A 23,081-nucleotide genomic window follows, 5' to 3' on the forward strand; every position below is an offset into this window, starting at 1 on the left:
AAAATAGTTCATATACATATATCTGGACTATCTTTCTGGGAAGTTTATTTTGTTTTAGAAAAGAATTTGAAGGGAAAAAAACTCAACTCGACCTTATGCCTTAGGGATATGACAGCCAAAAGTGTAACATGTTCATTACCAGGACTATTTAAGGAAATATTTCCCTTTATTTGAGTTATCCCATCCATAGAATTGGCTTCTCTAAAGAGTTTAATGATTTTCATTTTAAGCTAACTCCTTTTTTTAAAAGAATAGTTTGTCTCCTGTTGGCTCTGAGTACAAACCATCATGATGTCAGGGGAAAGATGATATTCAAAAGGCACCGTTCCTAATCTTTGACTCTCTTCTTTTGTCATTTTGAAGGACTGTCTAAAAATCCTGGCCCAAGGATTCTGAAGCCTAAAATAAACTTGCAAGAATTCTTCCCTGGGCTTTGGACAGGAGAGGGCGGAAACATCTTGAGCAGGAAGTCACCGCTGGTGAAAGGGATCCTAGATGACAAAAGCCACTGAAAGAGGCCTCCTCGGAGATTTTACTGAGAAATGAGGAGGGACCAGTTTACAAAAAGCAAAGAGGAGAGAGGTGCCCAGGTCAAGATCCCTTCCCCGGAATATCCGGCTTTGGAGGGGGCGAGAGAGGTGAAGTCACAGGTACAAAGTCCGAAGAAAGACCCCAAGTCCTCTGGGGGGGGGTCTCTATGAAGCAACACTTGAAAAGGGGAGTGCGGGCGTTCTGTCTCAGTTTTATCCTTCAGACTTAAGAAGATTAATTTAGTTTTATTTATCTTCATATACACAGAGTGAAGCAAATGCAGCTGCCCCTCCTCCTGCAGTGGCCAGGTGTGCTCCTAGAGCTGCGCACCCCCTGCGTCCTCACGCCCCCTACTCCGGGGGTGTCTCTGCAGGTGACCCCGGCGGCTTTCCCGGAGCTTTGCTGGGACCTGGGCTGCGGGGCTGGAGGCCTCAGGGCGCCTCGGGGTCGGGCCCCGCCCCCGCCCCACCCACTGGCTCAGCAGCAGGTGGACTCGCCCCGCCCGCGCCGCTGAGATTCCGCTGCCCCCCTGGAAGCGCGTCCTCCAGACCCCGAGCACCGAGCACCGTGCAGGCGGCTCCGGGGCCCGCGTCCGAGGAGCCGGGCCGGAGGGATGCTCTGGCCAGAGCCGCAGGTGTCACCCCCGCCCCCCCAGCCGCGCACCCCCGCGCCCCTGTGCGCGCAGCCCCGCGGCCCGTCTGGCCCCTCCCCGCGCCCTGGGGGCCTGACTCTGCGAGGAGGCACCTGCCAGTGCGGGCCCCGCGGGGAGTCCCTGCCCGCCCCTCCCGAGGCGCCAGCCCGAGCGCCCTTACCTGTTGGCCGCCAGCCGAGACGCGATGTAGCCGCCCGGGATCTGGGTGATGATGTAGCCCCAAAAGAAGGACCCGTGGATCATCCCCACGGTTTCCGGGTCCCAGTTGAATTTGGCTTTCTGGGGGGGAGGGGAGGAGAGGGAAAGAGCATCGTCAGTGCTCGGGCCGCAGACCCCAGGCGGGGCCCTGGCGCCCCGGGGTGCCCCCCGCGCTCCCCAGGTGGGGGTGGCCGACTTTTCGTTTTCTAACAGAATTGAACGTAGACCTCCTTGCAGAGGGAGACACGCTGCTTTGAACTGCTTGTTGGAAACGTCTGGCAGTTAAGGAGGGAGCTGGGCCCTGGCCTTGCCCCCCCCCCCCAGCTCCCCCCTCCCCATCAGGCGGGTGCGATCACCCCGAGGCAGGAGCCTCCCCTCTGAGCTCCAGGTGTGGAGGTTAGGGCCCTCCGGGGAGACAGTCGCCTGCGGGCTGCGGGCTGCGGGCTGCGGGCTGCGGCGGGGACCCCTGACCCCGGGTCCCTTTGGCTAAGGCCCGCCAGCACTAAGGCAGCAGCTGAGGTCGTTTCCAGAATGAAATCCAAGCAGGGCGATGCTGAGAAAGGGACGTGGGGCCCTTGGGACGGAAGGTGAGGACGTCGGAGGAGCCAGAGGAAAAAGCATCGTCCCTGCAGATTGGGGACGCGCGCAGGCCGCAGAGACCCGGGTCGCCCGGGGACCTGGCGGAGGATGGGGGCGGCCAGTGGGGACGGGAAAGTCCGGGGGTGCCCTACAGTGTCCGAAGCCCAAGGCCTGCCCCCCCCCCCCCGCCAGCCCGCGCCGCCCGGAGAGAACCTTCGCTGCCGGCGCCCCAAAGGCCCAGGAGCGCCGAGCTCGCCTGGGCAGCTGAGGAGCGCGTTGCTCCCTTTGATTCCTATTTTGAAACCAAACGCACTTTGCAGGGGGGGGGGGTGTCTCCTCGGCCCCGGCCGTCCCAGAACCACCCCCCTCCCCCCTGCACCCTGGCTCTGCCCTGCTGCAGCTCGCCCGGCCCGAGCGGGGAGCGAGCCCCACAGGTGTCGGTGGCTCTGAGGTCTGAGTCTCCTGTCCCCAGGCCCCTCCGCACAGCCATCAGGAGGGGGCGGGCCTGGGACCCCGGTGGCCTGCTCCTCGAAGCCCTTAGGCTTCCCGTTGGTTTGATTTTGGATTTGTTTCGTTTTTTTTTTTTTTATTTTTTTATTACTGGGAATGTTTGGCCGGAATTGGAGGACACCAGAGGGACCCCATCATCACTGACACGCAGCCCTCCTCCTGCGAGTGACCGGAAAAGATTCCGATTGACATTCAGCGGACGTTAATTAGGCGACTTCTCGTATGAAGTCATTCTTCAGAAGGGAAAAAAATATATATATATAGGGAGCTCGATGCTGTTTTGCACCTGGCAGGTGCGCAGAGGAAGGCCCGGGGAGCGGAAGCGCAGAGGGAGCGACTCGGCCCCCAGGTGGGTCCCTGTCCTAGGAGGGCGGCGCCGGCGGGGGCGGTGGGGACGCTGGGGCTCAGGCGGGTGCCGGGCTGCCCACCTCCTTGATGACCTTGCCCCCGCGGTGGATGGTGCTGTTGTTGACCATGTCCACGATGGCCACGCCCAGGTTGCAGCGGATGCCGAAGGAGATGCAGAAGCCCAGGCCGCTCATGATGGCGATGATGTAGCGGCGCGGCAGGCCGAAGCAGGTGCAGTCGCACAGCGGAGCCTTCTTCTCCGGCACTTCGAGGGGCTTCCCATCCTCCGTCAGCTCGATGGTCTCCCCGGTGTCCTGCTTCTTCTCCAGCACCCTGCGCGGCAGAGCGGGGGGGGGGGCAAGGATGCGCGGGTTAGGCACCCCGACGCCCAGCACCTGGCAGGGTCCTCCTTCGGGGCTTGGGGTGCCAGGGCGCCACGCGGCTTCGGGACCTCCCCGGCTCTCCAGCCTCCTGCCAGGAGGCCCCCTCCTTGCACGTCTTCAACTTTAACACCACCTGGCTGGGGGCGCCCCCCCCCCGCCCCCATTGCCTCGGGATCCGTCCCGCAGCGCCTGCATTCGCCCACACAGGCCTAACTTTCCCGCGGGGTCTGTAGCTTGTGGGGAAACGGGGAGCGGCGCCAGGTGGGCCCCGGGGTGGACGCCCCCCGCCCGCAGCGCCTCGCCCCCCAGGGAAGGCGGCTGGACCCCGGGGCCCTTGGTGCCCCGCAGGCTGCAGCTGTCCGGGTTAGGGACGCGCGCCCCGCCCCGCAGCTGGGCCCGACCCCGAGGGACCCTGCGCCTTGCTCCAGGCCCGGTGCCGCCCGACGTCCGCCCTCCCGTCACCTGCCTTACTTCCCTCTCCCCGTTCCTCGAGTTTGAAACAAAGGCCTCCGCAGCATATGGCCGACACCTAAGCTTCCCGCTGCCAGAACATGAATAATTAATTATTCACAATCTTGCGTCATTACTATCTCGGTTACAAACAGCGAAAAATGTCACGGGCAGGTTTCCAAAGGCGTCAAATGCGACTCCCAGACACACAAACGTGCCCCCCAAAATCGACTCTGGTAAGGCGTTCCACCAAAGTAGATGCTTTGTTTTGTGGTTGTTGTTGGGTTTTTTTTTTTTCTTTCTTTTTAATTTGCATAGTGTTTCACAAGATTTCTGCCGTCTAATTCAGTGCCTTTTAGGGTTTCGTCCTTGAGGGAAGGGGGAGGGGAGGAGGAGAAAGCGGGGTGATGGAGTGGTTTGACTAAAAGCTGAGGGTGCTGCTCTAGTTCACAATATAGCCGTGAAATCGTGAAATGTCTACTAAAAAAGAAGAAGAAGAGAATCAATGTGAAGAGGACAGTCATCGTGGACTCTTGAGACGGATACTTCCGATATTTAAACAAAGAACCTCTCCTTTTCCGATTTGCAGAGGTTTTTCAACCCATCGTGTAGTTTATTTTCCTGTGCGCCCCTTTCAATGATATGTTCACACACAATCGTTTTCAAACACACGAGTAAAGCAAATGAAATTTTAAGATCGATTCCAAGAATGCACAGGTCGGGAGCTGACTGCCAAGCAATTTGAGGCTACCAGAAAAACAATGTCAGACTTCCAAATTCTACAAAATATCACCTGGAGGATAGGTCATGGAGGTTTTTGCGACCATGTTAATTCTTATTTTTTAAGTTCAACCTCAATGTCAGAACACATGGTAAATTCTTTATTCTGGGAGAAAAAAAATAATGTGATTTTTTTTTTTTTTACATTGGCTTATAGCTGATATATGCAAAGTTACACTTGACACCTGAACTCCCCACCTGATGGCAATTGAGCTGGGAAAGAACAGCTCTTTCCAGGGCAGCTGCGGGACTGCAGGGCCCTTGCGGTATCTACTGCCGCATAGGTGCATGATGGTGCCTACATGAAGCCCACCAGATCCAAGGAGATTTGGAAAATCGGGAAGTGCATTGCTCATTTTCTTTACATTTTCCATACACTTCTAAAGCCTTCAGTATCCCAAATGTGAAAATTAGCGCTCTCTTGGAATCGTTTTATCCTTCTGTCCCTGCCCTCTCTTCTTAATTTTGCTCATATTATTAAGAAAAGTGTACTCATGTAGTATTCTTGAGATGATTTAAAGTTGTAGAATTTTCAGCATAATTACTACATTGACTACAGGAAGGTTAACAAAATGAAATCATTTCTAGTACTTTCAAAGTCATTTTGCTCGTTATTATTATGGCTTTTCTTATAAACACTGTGACAGGCAAGAAATAGACTTCTGGGAGAAGTCAAAGAATTAAACTACATGTACATTGTTTTAGGTTCTGAGAGAGGAGCCGCTTTAGCTATTAATTATTGATATATTTTGATTCTTCTTCCTTCAGCACAGAAGGAAGATTCCACTGGGAGATTCTGTACTTGAGTGGTTTTGAAGCTGAGATCTAAATTTCCTTCTGCCATTACTCTTTGGAATATCTTGGTTAATTTTTTGAAGGTTGTATTTTTTTTAAAAAAAATTCATTTGTCTGCATCAAAGGAATTTAATTTGTTGTCACTATAAACACCAAAACAAAGATTCTTTGAACAGGTGCTGATCATTTCTCGGTTGTAAAGAGGATAAATCCTGGGTGAGAAAGGATGAGAACCTGCAGGTACCAAAACAAAAACCCCACACACACATACACACAAAGCAGACAGGTTCATTTAGTGCAACATTCCTGAATTAATAAGCAGGTTTCCAGAGCAGCCCCGCTTGAGCAATGAGCAACAACAACAACAACAACAACAACAAAGACTTTCCGATCATATTACAATGTCTCAAAGCAACCAGGGTTTACGGAAATAGCCCTGCAGATTTTTTTCATGCTGAGCCCCAGGCAAACACGGGTTTGCTTTCTCTTACCTGTAGATCTGGCCAAGGGATTTTCCAGCAAAATTCTTTAGCCCCTCTTTTCCTGGGGTCAAAATCCTTTGTTTTACCGACTCCATTCTTGAAAAGACTGGTGTTGGCTCTCGCCAGATTTAAATAGTGATCGCTAAGAAAGGCGAGAGTTGCGCATATTGTCTTAATCGCTTTAGGTAGTTGTGGGCTTTTTCTCCTCGGCAGAACGGTACTGGTGTGCCTCCAGCAAGAGTGTGAGTGAGAGAGGGGAGGGAGTGAGAAAGAGAATACAACAGAATAGCTGCATGCAACCCACGGGTTTCCTAATAGGAGAGTTGGTAGACACAATCAGAAAGTCTCATTGGAAGGGGAGGATCCGGTGGCAAAGGGCGCACCAGTGCCTTGGTATTTGGGCGGGTGCAGAGGAGTCCTTGTCCTGGAAGTCAGTCCACTGAAAAGCAATGCAAATTCCCGGTTTTTGAAAACCTGATTGCTGTCAAATCTTCTGGCTTTTAAACGGAGGAGCAGACATATCACAGAATCTTTGTGTAAAAGCAGAATCAGAAGAATAGTATTTTATTATTATTATTTTTTTTAATGGTGTCTTTGCTGTAGGGAGCAGAGCGCTTCCAAAACTCCTGGGAGCATCTGAGGTCTCAGGTGAGCGATGCTGCTGTTAGTTTTTCCTTCTTGCCCGGTGATCTCCTCCCATCACGCCGGCGCAACTCTGCTCTGCGGTTGTGTCGAATTAAGATGGAGAAAGCTTGCTGCTCTTTGAGGACGTGAGTAAATCGCGGATACACAGTTCTGGGGCGGGCCGCGGCAGGGATGCTCTCCTGAGCGCGGCGGGCAGCGCGGCCGCACCGTTCAGCACCACGGACAGAGTAAGTTTCCCGGAGACGCAAAGCTGCTGCCGGCTGGCCAGGTGGCCAACTTTCTAGGGGAGCTGGGTGGATCGCCCTGACCAAGGACCCCCGTGGGCATCTCCAGGAATGGATGCTATGGAAACCGAGCCTGTCATCATCGCCAGAGTTTGCAGAGAGGCTGGGTGCATTTGGCTCTTCGCGGGAGGAAGGCTTGATTAAAAATTGACAAGTGACTCCTCAGTCTCCTACATTCTGCTCAGCGCGCTACCGCCAGCCCTGACAGTGTGTGTGCTTCAGGGAAGGAAGCTTACAACATACTGCATTTGTGTTTCTGGAATTCTGGGGGCACTTGGGCTCCCTTGGATGGAGAACATATGTACACAGAATGCATAATTATATTGTTCGTGTATCGTGTCTTAATTTCTCATAAGAAGGAAGGAAGGGGAAGAAAGAAAGGAGGAAGGCAGGAAGGGAGGGGAGAGAGAGAGAAAGAAAAGAGGAGCTGCAACCTCAGTGCCCTTGGTTAAATAAAATACAGGCGGTTTAATATAAATTCCTTAGGATTTTATGATTCTTTGCTTAACTGAGTTATGGCATACTCTGATAATATCAATATACTGGCAAAATTTGTGGCTGTATCTTGTCCTTGTTAACAAATGATCACTAAGAATATTTCCAAGATTCGTTTGAAGTTGCTTATATTCCTTTAAAATGTGATATTTTTCTTTGTACCATCTTCCCCTAAAGTAGAATTACAGATAGACATTCATGTAAGACTTTCGTTGTCACATACATAGGTATAGCATCAATGAATCTACTTCATTAAGCAAAGCAAGAAAGCCATGCTAGCTCTATATTAATTATTAATGTCTTTAACATGAATCACAGACCTCTTAGATGCCATTCAGCCCAGTGATTACAAAACCGATTGCCCTTGAGCCACATTGTCAAGGTCAAAATCCTTGGATTTTATTTAAGCCAACAGGGGGAGTAGATTTTTCTTAGGGATTCTGAGACCAAATCTCAAAAGTATGGATCTAAATACAGAACCATGGAAGAATGTTCCCTGAATAGGTCAAATAATACAATGGATATGTATGCACTGAATGGATAGCCAAAAAAAGATAATCAAAAGTAGCTAAAACCATCTGCCATTATTAAATTTGATAGTTGTTACATAACACATCATTATGAATTATTATAAAGAAAAGAATACCAGAGGCATCTTACTCCCATTTTAATAAACGTGTATTAAAATATACACCCCTATAGAACAGTGAACCAGGTTTTTCTAAAACTCTGGAATGCTTTAAAATAATATCCCCAAAGATGATCAAGTAGAAAAAGGACACACACACACACACACACACACACACACACACACATACATAACTCCTTTCAAATAAAAGGTTCGAGTTAATCAGAACTTTACTCATCTAGGGTGCTTTTCAAAATATTTATATTTTTCAATTCTTTAGTGTCCAAATTCATTAGATCAAGTTCATTTAGGGATATCTATGATTTTTAAATTCTGGGAAATTATGCCCAAACTAGAAATTAGATAAATATCTGAGATGCTAAGAGGGTGATATAAAACTGATTCTTCTCAGCACTCCTGCTTACATTTCACCTCAAATAATTGAAGATCTAAACCACCAATAAACCTAATTGCTAACTCTGCACTGTAGATTACCTGAGAATGTACCAAGCAATACAAATCCAACATGAAAACATTGTTTCTATAGTAAAATAGCTGCATTCACCTTTATTGAAATTCATGTCATCTGGCTCCTCCATTCTCTTGATAACAGGGCCAGGGCTTGAATCAGAATTATTGCTAATATTGATTAACTCATTCTAAAATTACTCACTTAGTGCCAAGAATTGCACTAGCTTCTGGGAATATTCCCTGAAAGATCTCAGAAGCTATGGGAAATAGACACATAAATACAATTACAAACAATTAGGGATGCAATTGGACAAGTAAATAACCCAGCCTGGGAGTAAAAGAATACAGAAAAGATACCAGGAAATGCTGTTTCCTTATCTGTCTTCATACTTGAATAGAAACTTAGCTCTATGGAGGTGCTGACCGCCCGTGGAATTGGATGAGGAGGGGCAGTGATACTGGGAGAGCATCCCAACCAGAGGGGACATCTTGAGCAAAGTCATAAACAAAGGAAAATATCGTATGTGGAAAATTACAAAAATTGTTACTAGGCCACCTGAAACCAAAAAATGCCACTTAGGCTTTTCTTAAATTAATAGCTCCCAATATAAGACACATTATTCAGGCACTATTTGCACATCCAACAGATTTTGATCTGATCCTCCAAACCAGGCACTGAAAAATGTACTTTCGCCACCTTAAGATCACCAGACTTATCTTTATGCAAAGAAATATCAGTTGTTCTACATATAGTATTAATTTAGTGATATGAAAAAGGCTTTTCTTTCTCTGGACACCTCCCTTACCCTCTTACTCCCAGCCATACTTGCTTACCTCCCTTAGGCCTTACACCCTCTTCAATCCAATTTTAACAGTGCCTTAAATTGAATTATTAGACAAGTCTTCCTATAGAAGAAATGTCCCCTCTACCTAAGCAATCTTAAAAATAAAAGGAGGTGGGATCCCTGGGTGGCTCAGCGGGTCAGTGTTTCCCTTTGGCCCGGGTCGTGATCCTGGAGTCCCAGGATCGAGTCCCGCATCAGGCTCCTGACATGGAGCCTGCTTCTCCCTATGTCTGTGTCTCTGCCTCTCTCTCTCTCTCTCTCTCTCATGAATAAATAAATAACATCTTTATAAATAAATAAATAAAAGGAGGTTACAGAAATTTATTCTATGTCTGTAGCACAGTACAAATCATGAATGACTTTCATTTATAGGATCACATTTATTCCTTATAATTATTTTTTCAAACTAAACTAATTTCATGCCATTGCATTGAGGAGAAAAATTAGATTGAATGAATTGCCTGAAAACATACAAACAGCAATGAAGAAGGAGTATGAGTTAGAGTAGTTGGTCACCATTTAAGATCTTGTTAAAACACAGATTCTGATTCCATAGGTCTATAATGAAGCCTAAGATTCAGCAGTTTTAACAAGTCTTCAGTACCACTTGCTCAGGGATCACACTTCAAATATTGACAGCATTACAGTATGAAAATTGAAATTGGCTGACCTGTGTTTGGGTCCTGATTCTGCTGCTTATCAACTTTGTAACTTTTAATTGATCATTTAACTTTAATGAACTTCAGTGCTTTACTTGTGTAAATGAAGTGTTATAGTAAGTGATTACTATATTTCCCCTTCTACTTGTAAAATTTTATGACTTTTTCATTAATTTATTCATTGATGTAAAGCCACAATTACTTTGTTTATTCCACCATGAGATTGTTCTATTGTATTTGCGCTAAATGGTTAATAATGAACAGAGAAAAGTACAAATAATATGAGAGAAATGTGCTTCTTTCCAGAAAATTGAATCTTCTTACATATTCAAGGAAGAACTAATTTATTGCTGGCTTTACTATGAGTAGACATTGAGTTTTATATGCAATCATTTAAATAATTGTCTTTGCAGTATTCTTTGAAATTTACAGAAATTATTACCCAATAACAATGTGATAGGTTCGCATTTGTTTATACTCTCCTGTGAGGAAATAGTTTTGAGATATCATTTAAATGACTTGCAAATATTGCCCTCTGCTGGAAGGACATACAATTATTTATTTTAGAAGCAATTGTAGTCCCTAATTATGTAATTAAAAGTACAGTTTCCTTCCTTTCTGTTGGTCTCTTGCTCCCTCTGTCCTTCTCTCCCTCTTTCTCTCCTCTTCATTCACTCTCTCTCTCTTTAATACTTGTTAAATTAATATCTACAACTAAAAATATGAAGTCCATTTTGTGAACAAACACTTCAATTGCCTGACCAAGTACTAAATATCTTTAGAAGTAAGTTGACTGTCTAAAACTCAGTTAACCAAAGAGTTATTATAAAAACATTTAACTCTATCTAGATTTATAAATGTTATGGTAATCACATGGGGGAAAATGGGTTGAAGTATCTAATATCAATAGAATAAATTGTGATAATTTTATAAATACTTTGAAATAGTGATGTAGGTTTGATGCTTCCTTCCCCATTACCAAAATATATATATTTTAAAAGCATCATACTTAATGCTATTCATAAATCTTTACTAGCTCATGTTTATGGCAAATTTATTTCAAAAAGTTCTTCAAGGTGTCTAATTCTGAGGCTATTTTAAATGCAACTTTTTCTATTGTTTTTTTTCAACAAATATCAGCAGATAATTTACACGTGTAGTGGGCTAGGCCCTTTTCTGGAATGTAGTAAACCAGTGAACTCAGGACAGTATCATAGCTTGTTATAATAGATGTAGGGAGTGTATATTCCTGAAGAAAAAGATGATTTGAAAAGCCTTTAAAAAAAAGAAAGAATCACTTTTTATTACTTGACTTGAATACCTAAATCAACATTCACTCTAATAATCACACATTTCTTTCAGGTTGAGTCTATACAAATAAGCTCTAGGATTCATCTGTGACTTGTTTCTTATCAAAGCTTTTTAAGTGGACAATTTTAGTTCAGCTTTATTTGACTTTACTTGGCAGTGTTAGCCTCAGAGACATTTCCAAGAAATTATGATTATACAATTTCTCGAGTGCCAGAGATAGAAGAAATAACTTCGTTTGTCTTATCCACATCTGTGTACATAACCCAATATGCTGCACTGCTATATTTAGTGACCTAGAATAAAATACCTTTTGATTTCTCTGTGATCTGATCTGTCTGATTTAAAAACTGGAAACTGTAAGTTTTCAATAAAGCACAATGTAATCTTAATTATATATTTTAACTACCAAAAATGAATGCATATAATCATTTATGCTATGTGTTCTTCTTTTGGTGTGTATCTTACTCTGTATAATTTACCACTAGAAAGATGTATACATTTTATTCCTGCCCCTTCTTTTCTGTACTCAAGGAAAAAAACCTTTTTTCACTACAAACCATTATGCCTTAGGAAAATCCAAGTTTAAAGTAAATGGAGAACAAATACTGTAGTTTTAATGCCAGAAAAGTATTTCTAACTTTGAATCTTACAGTATATATAGACAGTAATGTGACAAATTACAGAAGGACTTTGAATTCTCTTTAAGCTCTCAAAAATTTTTCTTAATGTGAAAGATGTGATTGTAGAAGGGAATGTTGGGAGAAATTAGGGCAGAAAAGAGATGCAACTTGTAAAAAGAATAAAAGAAATATATACTTCAATAGGAAGGAGACGAAGGCAGAGATCACCATGACTTAAGATATTTTATAGATAAACAGATTGACAAGTAATATATAATATTCTCCAAGTCTGATGAAATCTTACTAATTGAAATCTCTCTCTCTTTCTCTCTTCTGGGTCCTATAAGGATCCTATTTAACTTTCATCAGCCTAGGTTACTGATCTCTTTGAATAGCATATGCTTGTCATTCCAGCTTGTGGAATATTATCTTCCTTGAAGGCAAGCTTCTAACATTATAGAAATCTCCCACTTGGCTGCAGACAGCTAACTATTTTATGTTTAAATTGTTCACATTTCCTAAGTTACTTAAGCTATTAGAGACAGAAGGTGGGGGAATTTCACTTCTAGAATACTTACACGTTTTCCAAAGTAAAGATATGGGTGCATAGTTTTTTTAATAGGAAAGGACATTATGATACAGAATATTTCACTGCTGCAAGCACACTTATCACAATTTTGGAGAAGTAAAAACAACAGCAATAAAAATAGCGAATAAAAAAATAAAAAATAAATAAAAATAGCAAATAGATGTAATGAAACACGGAGGCAGCTATAAATCTTTCCTAACTGCTGCCCTCTAGTGGTGAAAATGAAAAGGATGCCTTTGAGTTAAAAAGGCTAAACCTAACGATTTAAATTATTTTAAAATCAGCGGGTAAACGTCTCAGATCATATTCGTATTATTTGTATGTTTTCTCTTAGCACAAAGAATAAAGGGACACTGATTAATTAGCACTTAAGAATGTGCCACAAACCAAGTGGGATTTATCCCTAGGATGCAAGGTTGGTTCAACATTCATAAAACGATCAACATGATAGATCATATTAATAAAAGAAAGACAAGAACCATATGATCCTCTCAATAGATGCAGAGAAAGCATTTGACAAAATAGAGCATCCATTCCTTTCAAAACTCTTCAAAGTGTAGGGATAGAGGGAAAATTCCTCAATATCATAAAAGTCATCTATAAAAACCTGTGTGAATATAATTCTCAATGCTGAAAAACTGCCAGAAATCAGTGGCATTTCTATACACTAACAATGAGACTGAAGAAAGAGAGATTAAGGAGTCAATCCCATTTACAATTGCACCCAAAACCAAAAGATACCTAGGAATAAACCTAACCAAAGAGGTAAAGGATCTATACCCTAAAAACTACAGAACACTTCTGAAAGAAATTGAGGAAGAGACAAAGAGATGGAAACACATTCCATGCTCATGGATTGGCAGAATTAATATTGTGAGAATGTCTGTGATACCCAGGGCAATTTACACATTCAATGCAATCCCTATCAAAATCCCATGGACTTTCTTCATATGGTTGGAACAAATAATCCTAAGATTTGTATGGAATCAGAAAAGATCCCAAATAGCCAGAGGAATATTGAAAAAGAAAACCAAAAAAAAAAAAAAAAAAAGAAAGAAAAAGAAAAAGAAAAAGAAAGAAAGAAAGAAAGAAAGAAAGAAAGAAAGAAAGAAAGAAAGAAAGTAAAGAAAAGAAAACCAGAGCCGGGGGCATCACAATGCCAGATTGCAAGTTGTACTACAAAGCTGTGATCATCAAGACAGTGTGGTACTGGCACAAAAACAGACACAGATCAATGGAACAGAATAGAGAACCCAGAAATGGACCCCCAACTCCATGGTCAACTAATATTCGACAAAACAGGAAAGACTATCCATTGAAAAAAGGACAGTCTCTTCAATAAATGGTGCTGGGAAAATTGGACAGCCACGTGCGGAAGAATGAAGCTGGACCATTCTCTTACACCAGACACAAAAATAAACTCAAAATGGATGAAAGCTCTAAATGTGAGACAAGATTCCATCAAAATCCTAGAGGAGAACACAGGCAACACCCTTTTTGAACTCGGCCACAGTAACTTCTTGCAAGATACATCCATGAAGGCAAGGGAAATAAAAGCAAAAATGAATTATTGGGACTTCATCAGGATAAAAAGCTTCTGCAGCAAAGGATACAGTCAATAAAACTAAGGGACAACTTACAAATGGGAGAAGATATTTGCAAATGACATATCAGATAAAGGGCTAGTTTCCAAGATCTATAAAGAACTTATTAAACTCAACAGCAAAGAAACAAACAATCCAATCATGAAATGGGCAAAAGACATGAACAGAAATCTCACAGAGGAAGACATGGACATGGCCAACATGCACATGAGAAAATGCTCTGCATCACTTGCCATCAGGGAAATACAAATCAAAACACAATGAGATACCACCTCACACCAGTGAGAATGGGGAACATTAACAAGACAGGAAACCACAAATGTTGGAGAGGATGTGGAAAAAGGGGAACCCTCCTGCACTGTTGGTGGGAATGGGAACTGGGGGGCAGCCACTCTGGAAAAATGCGTGGAGGTTCCTCAAAGAGTTAAAAATAGACCTGCCTACGACCCAGCAATTGCACTGCTGGGGATTTACCCCAAAGATACAGATGCAGTGAAACACCGGGACACCTGCACCCCAATGTTCACAGCAGCAATGTCCACAATAGCCACACTGTGGAGGGAGCCTCGGTGTCCATTGACAGATGAATAGATAAAGAAGTTTTGGTCCATGTATACAGTGGGATATTCCTCAGCCGTCAGAAAGGACGAATATCCACCATTTGCTTTGACGTGGATGGAATTGGAGGGTCTTATGCTGAGTGAAGTAAGTCAATCGGAGAACAACCATCATATGATTTCACTCATCCACAAAATACAAGAAATAGTAAAAGGGATCATAAGGGAAAAGAGGGGGAACTGAGTGGGGAAAATTAGAGAGGGAGACAAACCATGAGAGACTCCTGACTCTGGGAAACCAACATAGGGTTGCAGAAGGGGAGGTGGGGGGGGTATGGGGTATTAGGGAGGGCACATGATGAGATGAGCACTGGGTGTTATACTATATGTTGACAAATGGAATTTAAATACATAATTAAAAAATTAAAATAAAAATCTTTTAAAAATGAAAAAAATGTGCCACAACTTAAATAATGTTTTGTATCTGACGATAGAATTATGGCAATGGTAAAAACACCTTAATACTGTAGTGAGAACCAAAGTGAGTAGGTCTTATTGTGTAAGAAAAAAAAAAAAAAGAGGTATGGTCCTTCCCTGACACTGGATATTGAGCGCCATTCCCTTTGCTCATTCATTGTGGAGAGACAGACTCAAATCTGATCAAACCACACCTGAAACCTACTCCCCTAAGTCAATTGACTTCCCAAAATTTGAGAAATTGAGTCCCTTTTAATTAATATTTAAGTCAGTTTGAGTTGGGGTTTTCATTCCTGGTAAGAGAGAATCCTGATTTATCACCTTAAAAGCATTTTATGGATGGATAAATGGATGAATAGGAAAAAAAAGGATGAATAGATAGATTCGAGATCTAGAACATAAACCAAGAACACTGGAAAGAGAAGGAATATATAAAAGTAATTATAGAACAAAATATTAGAAAGGAAGAATAGGATAAGACAAAAGAATTTCAAGTGATTCAATTACATCTTTATTCAACATTTCTAAGTTATGATTAACCTACGTCTTTCGCTAGATACGAGGTGAACAGAAAAAATAACACAAAGATCTTGCTTTCAGCTCAGATTTCTCTCAAGAAAGTTAGACTTTTTTTTTCCTTATAAATAATCAGGGTAACATTCTTAGAAGTTTAATCATGCAATAATGTGGCAAACTGTGGAGACAAGCTGGAAGCAAGGTTCTCAGCTCAGAAGACAACTACTGCGGTCGTGTATCAGCTGACAAAGTGCTTTAAAGATTTGTCTTCTTTCCTATATCATGATGCAGTTGTTGTTAAAGATAAGAACAGCTAAAATTAACATTTTCAGGAGGCTGTTACTACTTTTAGTTTTCTTTCTGTCCCTGTTTTTCTGTTAATTTCCTCTTTTCCAGTTTTGTTTTAGATTCTTTGAGAGTCTTTCCTCAAACACCTCGGGGTCCTCAGCAGTCCACCTGTATTCAAGAGGGAGGCACTGTGGGACTGTGGGGGTGCATGGGTAGTGCAGTTGGTCAAGGGGCCTGACTCCTGATTCCCCCTCAGGGCCTTGTGAGATCTAGTCCCCTGTCAGCCTCCAGGCCCTCCATTTCTCTCTGCCCTGCCCCGGCTCTCTCTTTCACTTTCTCTCTCAGAAGTAAATAAATCTTAAAAAAAAAGAAAAGAAAAGAAAAAAAAAAGAGGGACACCTGGGTGGCTCAGCGGTTGAGCATCTTCCTTCAGCTCAAGGTGTGATCCTGGGGCCCTGGGATTGAGTCTCACATGGGGCTCCCCGCAGGGAGCCTGCTTCTCCCTCTGCCTGTGTCTCTGCCTTTCTCTGTGTCTCTCATGAATGAATAAATAAAACCTTAAAAAAAATAAAGTAAGGCACTGTTGGGAATGGAGTTTACCCACTGAGATTAATCACACAAAAACTCAACCTTTCAGTTGTGAGCCTTGGATAGCAACAACATGTCTTTTATTTTTCTTGAGCCCATGAGCTTCCCTACATAGGAAACCTCCAATCTCTTTCCTGAAGAAGATTATGCATATGGCAACTGGGATTCTAGAAGCTGAGTAGAGAAAGGAGCTAGAGAGAGAGTCTTGCTATTCAGTATGTAAACTTTCACTTTTCCCCCTGATTTTAGTAAGGCATCTCCTCCCCTCAGACCTCAGCCGTGCCTTCCTCCCTTGAGAGCCAGGCCTATATGATTCACCCTGTAGGGATAAATCTCCATATTCTGCAAGAGTGAGGTCTGTTGACCTGTCTGAACAGGGTAAGGTAGGTTGAAGTCCTCCTGATACAGAATTGCAGCAAACCATCTTTTTAAGCCCATGATCCTGCTTTCAGATGGACCTGGTCATTTCAACTCCCAAGTTTTTTCCGGGGTTGGCACATGAATCAGATTGCCTCCCATTGGGTTTCCACGGAAAAAGCATTTAAAGTTCATCTCTCCCCACCATCTAGGCCACTTTCCACTTGTCTATCAGCTTCCCATCTCCGAAAATCTTGTTAACATCCTCTAAATATAAGAACCTCCTGTTCCATTCCCTTTATCCTTGGGCATTTATACCTTTAAAAAATGCTTTACTATCATTTTGTCCAGAAAGTGGACATAAGAAAGTCTTAGGAGAAAAGTGGACGTAAAAGAAAGTCTTAGGAGAGAGTGGACATAAGCTATATGTTCGATCATCCAGATTTCATTGGAAATCAGTGTCTATTTTATAGTTTGAAAAAACTCAATCAAAAACCGTACCCACACAGAAACCTACACATGGCATGTTATAGAAGTGTATTTATAATTGCCAAAACTTAGAAGCAATTGAGATGTCCTTCAGTAGGGGGGATGGATCACCAAACTGTGGTGCAACCAGACGATGGAAAATTATTGAGCACTAAAAAAGAAATGAACTATCAAGCCATGAAATGACATGGAGGCACTTTAACTGCATATTATTAAGTGAAAGAAGCGGTCTGAAAAAAAACACATGTTGTGTGATTCCAATGGTATGACATTCTGGAAAAGGCAAAATTGGGGAGAGAGTGAAAAGATCAGTCGTTGCCAGGGGTTGTGGGGGTAGGAAGTTGGGAGGGGAGGGATGAACAGGTGGATCACAGAGGATTTCCGGAGCAGTGAAAAGGCACCATACTGGTGGACGTAGGTCATTATACACTAGTCCAAACCCATATGATGTACAACGGCAGGCGTGAACCCTAATATTATAGACCTTGGGTGGTTGGGATGTGTCCACGTAGATCAGTTCTAACAAATAGATCCCTCTACTTGGAGATGTTGGTGCTGGGTGTCAGCTAGGGAGTATGTGCAAATCTCTGTACCTTCCCCTCAATTTTGCCATGAACCTTAAAATCCTCTAAAAACTTTAGGTATCATTTTTTTTAGAAGAATATAGTATACATCTTGAGGCAGGTCTCATGTTTCTCTTTTCCAGGGATAGAAAAAAATAACATGCTTATCACAGAAAAAAATCTAATGTTTCAGCTTATCCCATTCTGATTAAGAGCAGCTGGATGCTTCCTAGCGAAGCCCACCTCTTCACCTTCATCTTACCTAATCTCATTCTTGCTCTTTACCCACCATGAGCACAGGGCAAGTGTGTTTTTGTGTTAGGACCTGTTCACTGGCTTACTAGCATATATCTTTTTTACAAAACCTCTTCATTATGAGGAGCCTGGGTGGTTCACTCAGTTAAATGTCTGACCTTTGATTTTGGCTCAGGTTATGGTGTCAGAGTTGTGAGATCCATTTCCGCATCAGGCTCGGTGTTGGATGTAGAACCTCTCTCTCCTCTCCCTCTGCTCCTCCCCTCCCCGACTCCCTCTAAATAAATAAATAAACAAACAAACAAATAAATAAATAATAAAATTGTCATCATTCTAGATCATATCATTACCAAAAACTATCTTGATTAATTTTCTGCTTAATTCTGTTTTAGTTCACTATTGCCATTGTGACAAGTGAACACAAGCTCAGTGACTTAAAATGGCACACATTGGGACGCCTGGGTGGCTCAGTGGTTGAGCACCTGCCTTTGGCCCAGGACGTGATCCTGGAGTCCCGGGATCGAGTCTCACATCGAGCCCCTTGCAGGGAGCCTGCTTCTCCCTCTGCCTGTGTCTCTGCCTCTCTCTTTGTGCCTCTCATGAATAAATAAAATCTTTAAAAAAATAAAATAAAGTGGCACACATTTATTATCTTAGAGTTATGTCACTAGACGTCTGACATGGGTTTCACTAAGCTAAACTCAAGGTGTCAGGAGGGTGGCATTCTTCTGGACACTTTAGGGGAGAATGCGTTCATTGTCTTTCCCAGCCTCTAGAAACTTCCTGAGTTCCTTGGCTTGTGGCCCCCAACCACCAATCAAATCCCTCTGACCTCTATTTCCATCATCATTTCTCCTTCTCCGATTTGACGGTCTTCCTCTTCCATCCATAAGGACCCTAAGGATCACATTAGTCTCACCTGAAAAATCCAGCATAATTGCCACATCTCAACATCCTTAACTCAATCACTTCTGCAAAGTTCCCTTTGACACATAAGAAAACATATTCATGGATTCTGTGGATTTTGATGAGAACATCTTTGGACTTGCCTGCCACACTATCCATTGGTTCTTTGTCTTGTTGCCCATTGCTAAGTAAGCTAGAGAAAACTCCTGAATGACAGAAAATGTGCCTGTTTTACTTTCAATTCTATCCTGGGCACCCAGAATACCCCTGCTACAAAGAAGGCCCTTAATAGGTTTTTGTTGTTGTTCCTGTTATCTGTCTTTTTTGGAAAACACGTTTATTTTCAGTCAACCATATTTTCATTTTTCTGCATTAGAGCCTATGGAAGAACAGCTTGAGACCACTTGATGGCCATCCCTATCCATTCATGACTTGTGTTCCAGTCACAAGGGCAGGCTGAACGCTCCAGTCCTCACCAGGGAACTACTGGATAGGCACACTGAGCACCTGCAGGCCTTCAGACCTCAGGCGGAGTAGCAGTCAACTCAGGAGCTAGAGCGAGCAGTCTACCCCCCTTGAAACCCCTTCTTGGTCACAGCCTTTTCAGCATCAACTTGATCTCCGTTTTCATTCTCTCCAGGATTTATAGAGAAGTAGAGGTCAGGCATGGGTTCTTACACGGCACCACACCTTCTTGAAACTTCTAGGTTGGCATCTATCACATCATACCCCCTGCTGTTGTACAGAATGACATGTCCACCTAGGGCAGTCTGTGTTGCATAGAGCCATGGAGACAGGTTGGCATAAGACATGTCTTTGAGAGGCTGGTGGTCATCCCTAGGATCAGTAAGCATCAGAAAATGTGTCTCCTGGGAAGCCTCCTGGATCTGGTTAGTGAAGGTTCCAGAAGCCAAGCAACCAATAGTAAGAGTGGTTCTGGCAGCAGCAGCAAACATCAGCCCATCTCCATGGCCAGCATTCCTGGAGGATGCGACACTGACATCAGCCACATTTTCAATGGCAACAATGGCGTGAGCCATCAGCAGAAGCTGCTTCCAGGTGCTCTTCAGATTTATGGGGTCGATGCCATCATATCACAAATTTCCTTCTGTAAGTAAACGGTTGTTTGCAAATCAGTGTTGGTGCCGCCGAAGCAGTTTCCTGCTGCAAGAAATTTGAGGACATCTTTCTTCACTTGCATGATATCTGGGTTCCAGACACTGTGACCATTTCCCTTTCAGTTAGGACAGAAAACCGGGACATTGTCATAGAGACAAAACACTGTCTGGATAACACAGAAAGGTTCAGCAGATATTTTTTAAGATGTTATTTATTTATTCATGAGAGGCAGAGACATAGGCAGAAGGAGACGCAGTCTCCCCTTGGAGAGTCTGATGCAGGGCTCCATCCCAGGACCCCAGGATCATGCCCTGAGCCAAAGGCAGACGCTCAACCACTGAGCCACCCAGGGGCCCCCAGCAGGTATTTTTAAATAAATGAGTAATTGCTGTTTGAATTTAGTGTTGTTTTCTGAAGAAACTGAATGGATTTTGTCCTCTCTTATGACATTTGGCTCCTAAATGGATTCCTGGTCACCAGTCTCTCCCAGGCTCCAATCCATATTTCACATCCCTGTGGGATTTATCTGCCTGAAGCAACACTCAGATCTTTCCACTTGTTTTTGCAAAATCTTTCAGAACTTCCATCTCTCTCAAGAATCATTTCACAGTTCCTTCTGACATCTGCTCATTGGTCAATAGCTGGTCTGTATCTGCCATTCCCAGTTGATTTCCCACTTTTCCTTTTCAGTGTTCTACACATTCTAACAAACTGGAGCCTGTATTACCCACAAAAGCCCCACTTCTTGCTCCTCTGGCTCACTCCCACTCACCCATAATGCCATTGCCCTTGCCTCCATTTACCAGTGCCCTGCATGGATCATCATTCCAGACCCCAATCAAATGCATGCTCTTTAATGAGGTTCCTTTCTTTATCCCCTCCCTGGAAAGTGAGATCCAGCTCTGCCATAGGAAGAAATGAACAACCTTGAAGAAGATAATTAAAACTCATCAATAAATAAATAAATAAATAAATAAACAAACAAATAAATAAATAAATAAAATTCATCAAACGTCAGTTTCATTATCTGTTAAATGGAATGAGTTATATCTATCTTTTGCTAATTAAATGAAATAATGCACGTTAGCCACCTCTCATAGCGCCTGGCATATGAGAGTGATCATTAATATGATGATTATTTATCTAAAACTCTTAGGTGAAATCAAAACCACATTGAGATCCCACCTCACACCAGTGAGAATGGGGAAAAATAACAAGGCAGGAACCACAGATGTTGGAGAGAATGTGGAGAAAGGGGAACCCTCTGCACTGTTGGTGGGAAGGTGACCTGGTGCAGCCACTCTGGAAAACTGTGTGGAGGTTAAGAATAGACCTGCCCTACGACCCAGCAATTGCACTGCTGGGGATTTACCCCAAAGATACAGATGCAGTGAAACGCCGGGACACCTGCGCCCCGATGTTCACAGCAGCAATGTCCACAATAGCCAAACTGTGGAAGGAGCCTCAGTGTCCACCGACAGATGATGGATAAAGGAGCTGTGGGCCACGTATACAGTGGGATATTCCTCAGCCGTTAGAAATGACAAATACCCACCATTTGCTTTGACGTGCAGGGACCTGGAGGGTATTATGCTGAGTGAAGTAAGTCAATCGGAAAAGGACAAACATTATATGGTTTCATTCATTTGGGGAATATAAAAATTAGTGAAAGGGAATAAAGGGGAAAGGAGAGAAAATGAGTGAAAATATCAATGAGGGTGACAAAATGTGAGCAACTCCTAACTCTGGGAAACGAACAAGGGGTAGTGGAAAGGGAGGTGGGCGGGAGGTTGGGGGACTGAGTGATGGGCACTGAGCGGGGCAGTTGGTGGGATAAGCACCGGCTGTTATGCTATAAGTTGGCAATTGAACTCCAATAAAAAAAAAATAAAACTCTTAGGTGAAATGTCATTTTCAACCCTGTGGTCTTTGAAAATGGGGTTCATATTTGCATTATGTTCATTTTCCATAACTCTTGCCTGCCAGGGAAACAGTAAATAAGATTGAATAAATACATCCTCCTCAACTTTATTACTCGGTTCTGCTTGTGGCAAAGGGTACTGTATTAGTTTCCTTGGGCTATCATGAGTGACCACATACCGGGGGTGGTTTAAAATAACAGAAATTTATTCTCTCACAGCTCAGGAAGCTAGAAGTCTAAATTCAGGATGTCAGTAGGGTTGGTTCCGTCCAGGAGGGAGAAATCATCTCATGTCTGTCTCCTAACTTTGAGTGTTTGGTGGCAATCCTCGTCCTCTCTTAGCCTGTAGATGATGGGTCATTTCAATCTCTGCCTCTGTCTTCACGAATTGCTTTCTTCTCTGTGTCTCCGTGTCCCCTCTTCTTAGAAGGACTCTGATCATTGGACTTAGGACCCACTCTAAATTCAGAATGTTTTATCTCGAGGCCCAACTAAGATCACATCCTGAGGTTCAGGTAGACATGAATTTGGAGGAGACACTATTCAATCCACTACAAGTAAATCCAAGAGCTCCTTCTTTCTTATAACAAATTGCAATTAAGAATTTAAATTTTAAAACTACGCTGCGCTGGCCCAGGCCTTGCCCCTTTACGGGGTGTGTGGCTTCGGTTTTATTACTTAACTATACCCAGTTTCCGTTTCTGCATCAGAGAAATGAGGATAGTAATAATATCTACCTTAAAGAGTTTCTGTATGGATTAAAAGAAGTAATCCTTACAAAGGGCTTAACGTTGGCTTCTTCTTTTATTTATTTTTTCAGTTTTACAGAGCACGTCTCTCAGCCTGGAAAGCTCACCCCCCACTTTTTAACTGATTAACCTGTAAACATTCGTGTCTCAGCTGAAGGTTTACTTCCACGGGGAGGCAATCTCCGATATCCTCAGTGAGCTCTGATCGTCCTCCATAGTCCTTCTTTCCGTCCTTATCCCAATCATACAACGATGAACTATTACAAACAATAATTGAATGCACTTTAGGGAATTAACATTTGATACTGGCTCCCCCCCTGGAAGTAGACACTCCACAGGGAAAAGAACTCTGTCCACTTTGATAGGGACTCAGATGGCCTGGGACGAGATCCTGGCCCCTTCACCCTTCCTCCTTGCCCAAGTTCCTCCATCTGTGC

General features: G+C 43.4%; 1 protein-coding gene and 1 pseudogene across 1 annotated transcript in view; both read right to left on the bottom strand.

The window, feature by feature from the left end:
• SLC17A6 (solute carrier family 17 member 6) overlaps positions 1-6,791 on the bottom strand; it is a 40,735-nt gene extending 33,944 nt beyond the window's left edge. Inside the window, exons 1-3 of the mRNA XM_041730321.1 lie at positions 5,718-6,791; positions 2,899-3,151; positions 1,344-1,462 (exon numbers count right to left, since the gene is read on the bottom strand). Of these exons, the coding sequence (XP_041586255.1) occupies positions 1,344-1,462; positions 2,899-3,151; positions 5,718-5,803 (458 nt within the window). The 5' untranslated portion in view covers positions 5,804-6,791. The remainder of the gene's footprint in view (positions 1-1,343; positions 1,463-2,898; positions 3,152-5,717) is intronic.
• Positions 6,792-19,234: 12,443 nt separating this feature from the next.
• Positions 19,235-19,949, bottom strand: LOC121476549 (annotated as a pseudogene).
• Between the last annotated feature and the right edge of the window lie 3,132 nt (positions 19,950-23,081).

The sequence above is a fragment of the Vulpes lagopus genome, chromosome 15, assembly GCF_018345385.1.
Source record: "Vulpes lagopus strain Blue_001 chromosome 15, ASM1834538v1, whole genome shotgun sequence".
NCBI classification, from domain to species: Eukaryota; Metazoa; Chordata; class Mammalia; order Carnivora; family Canidae; genus Vulpes; species Vulpes lagopus.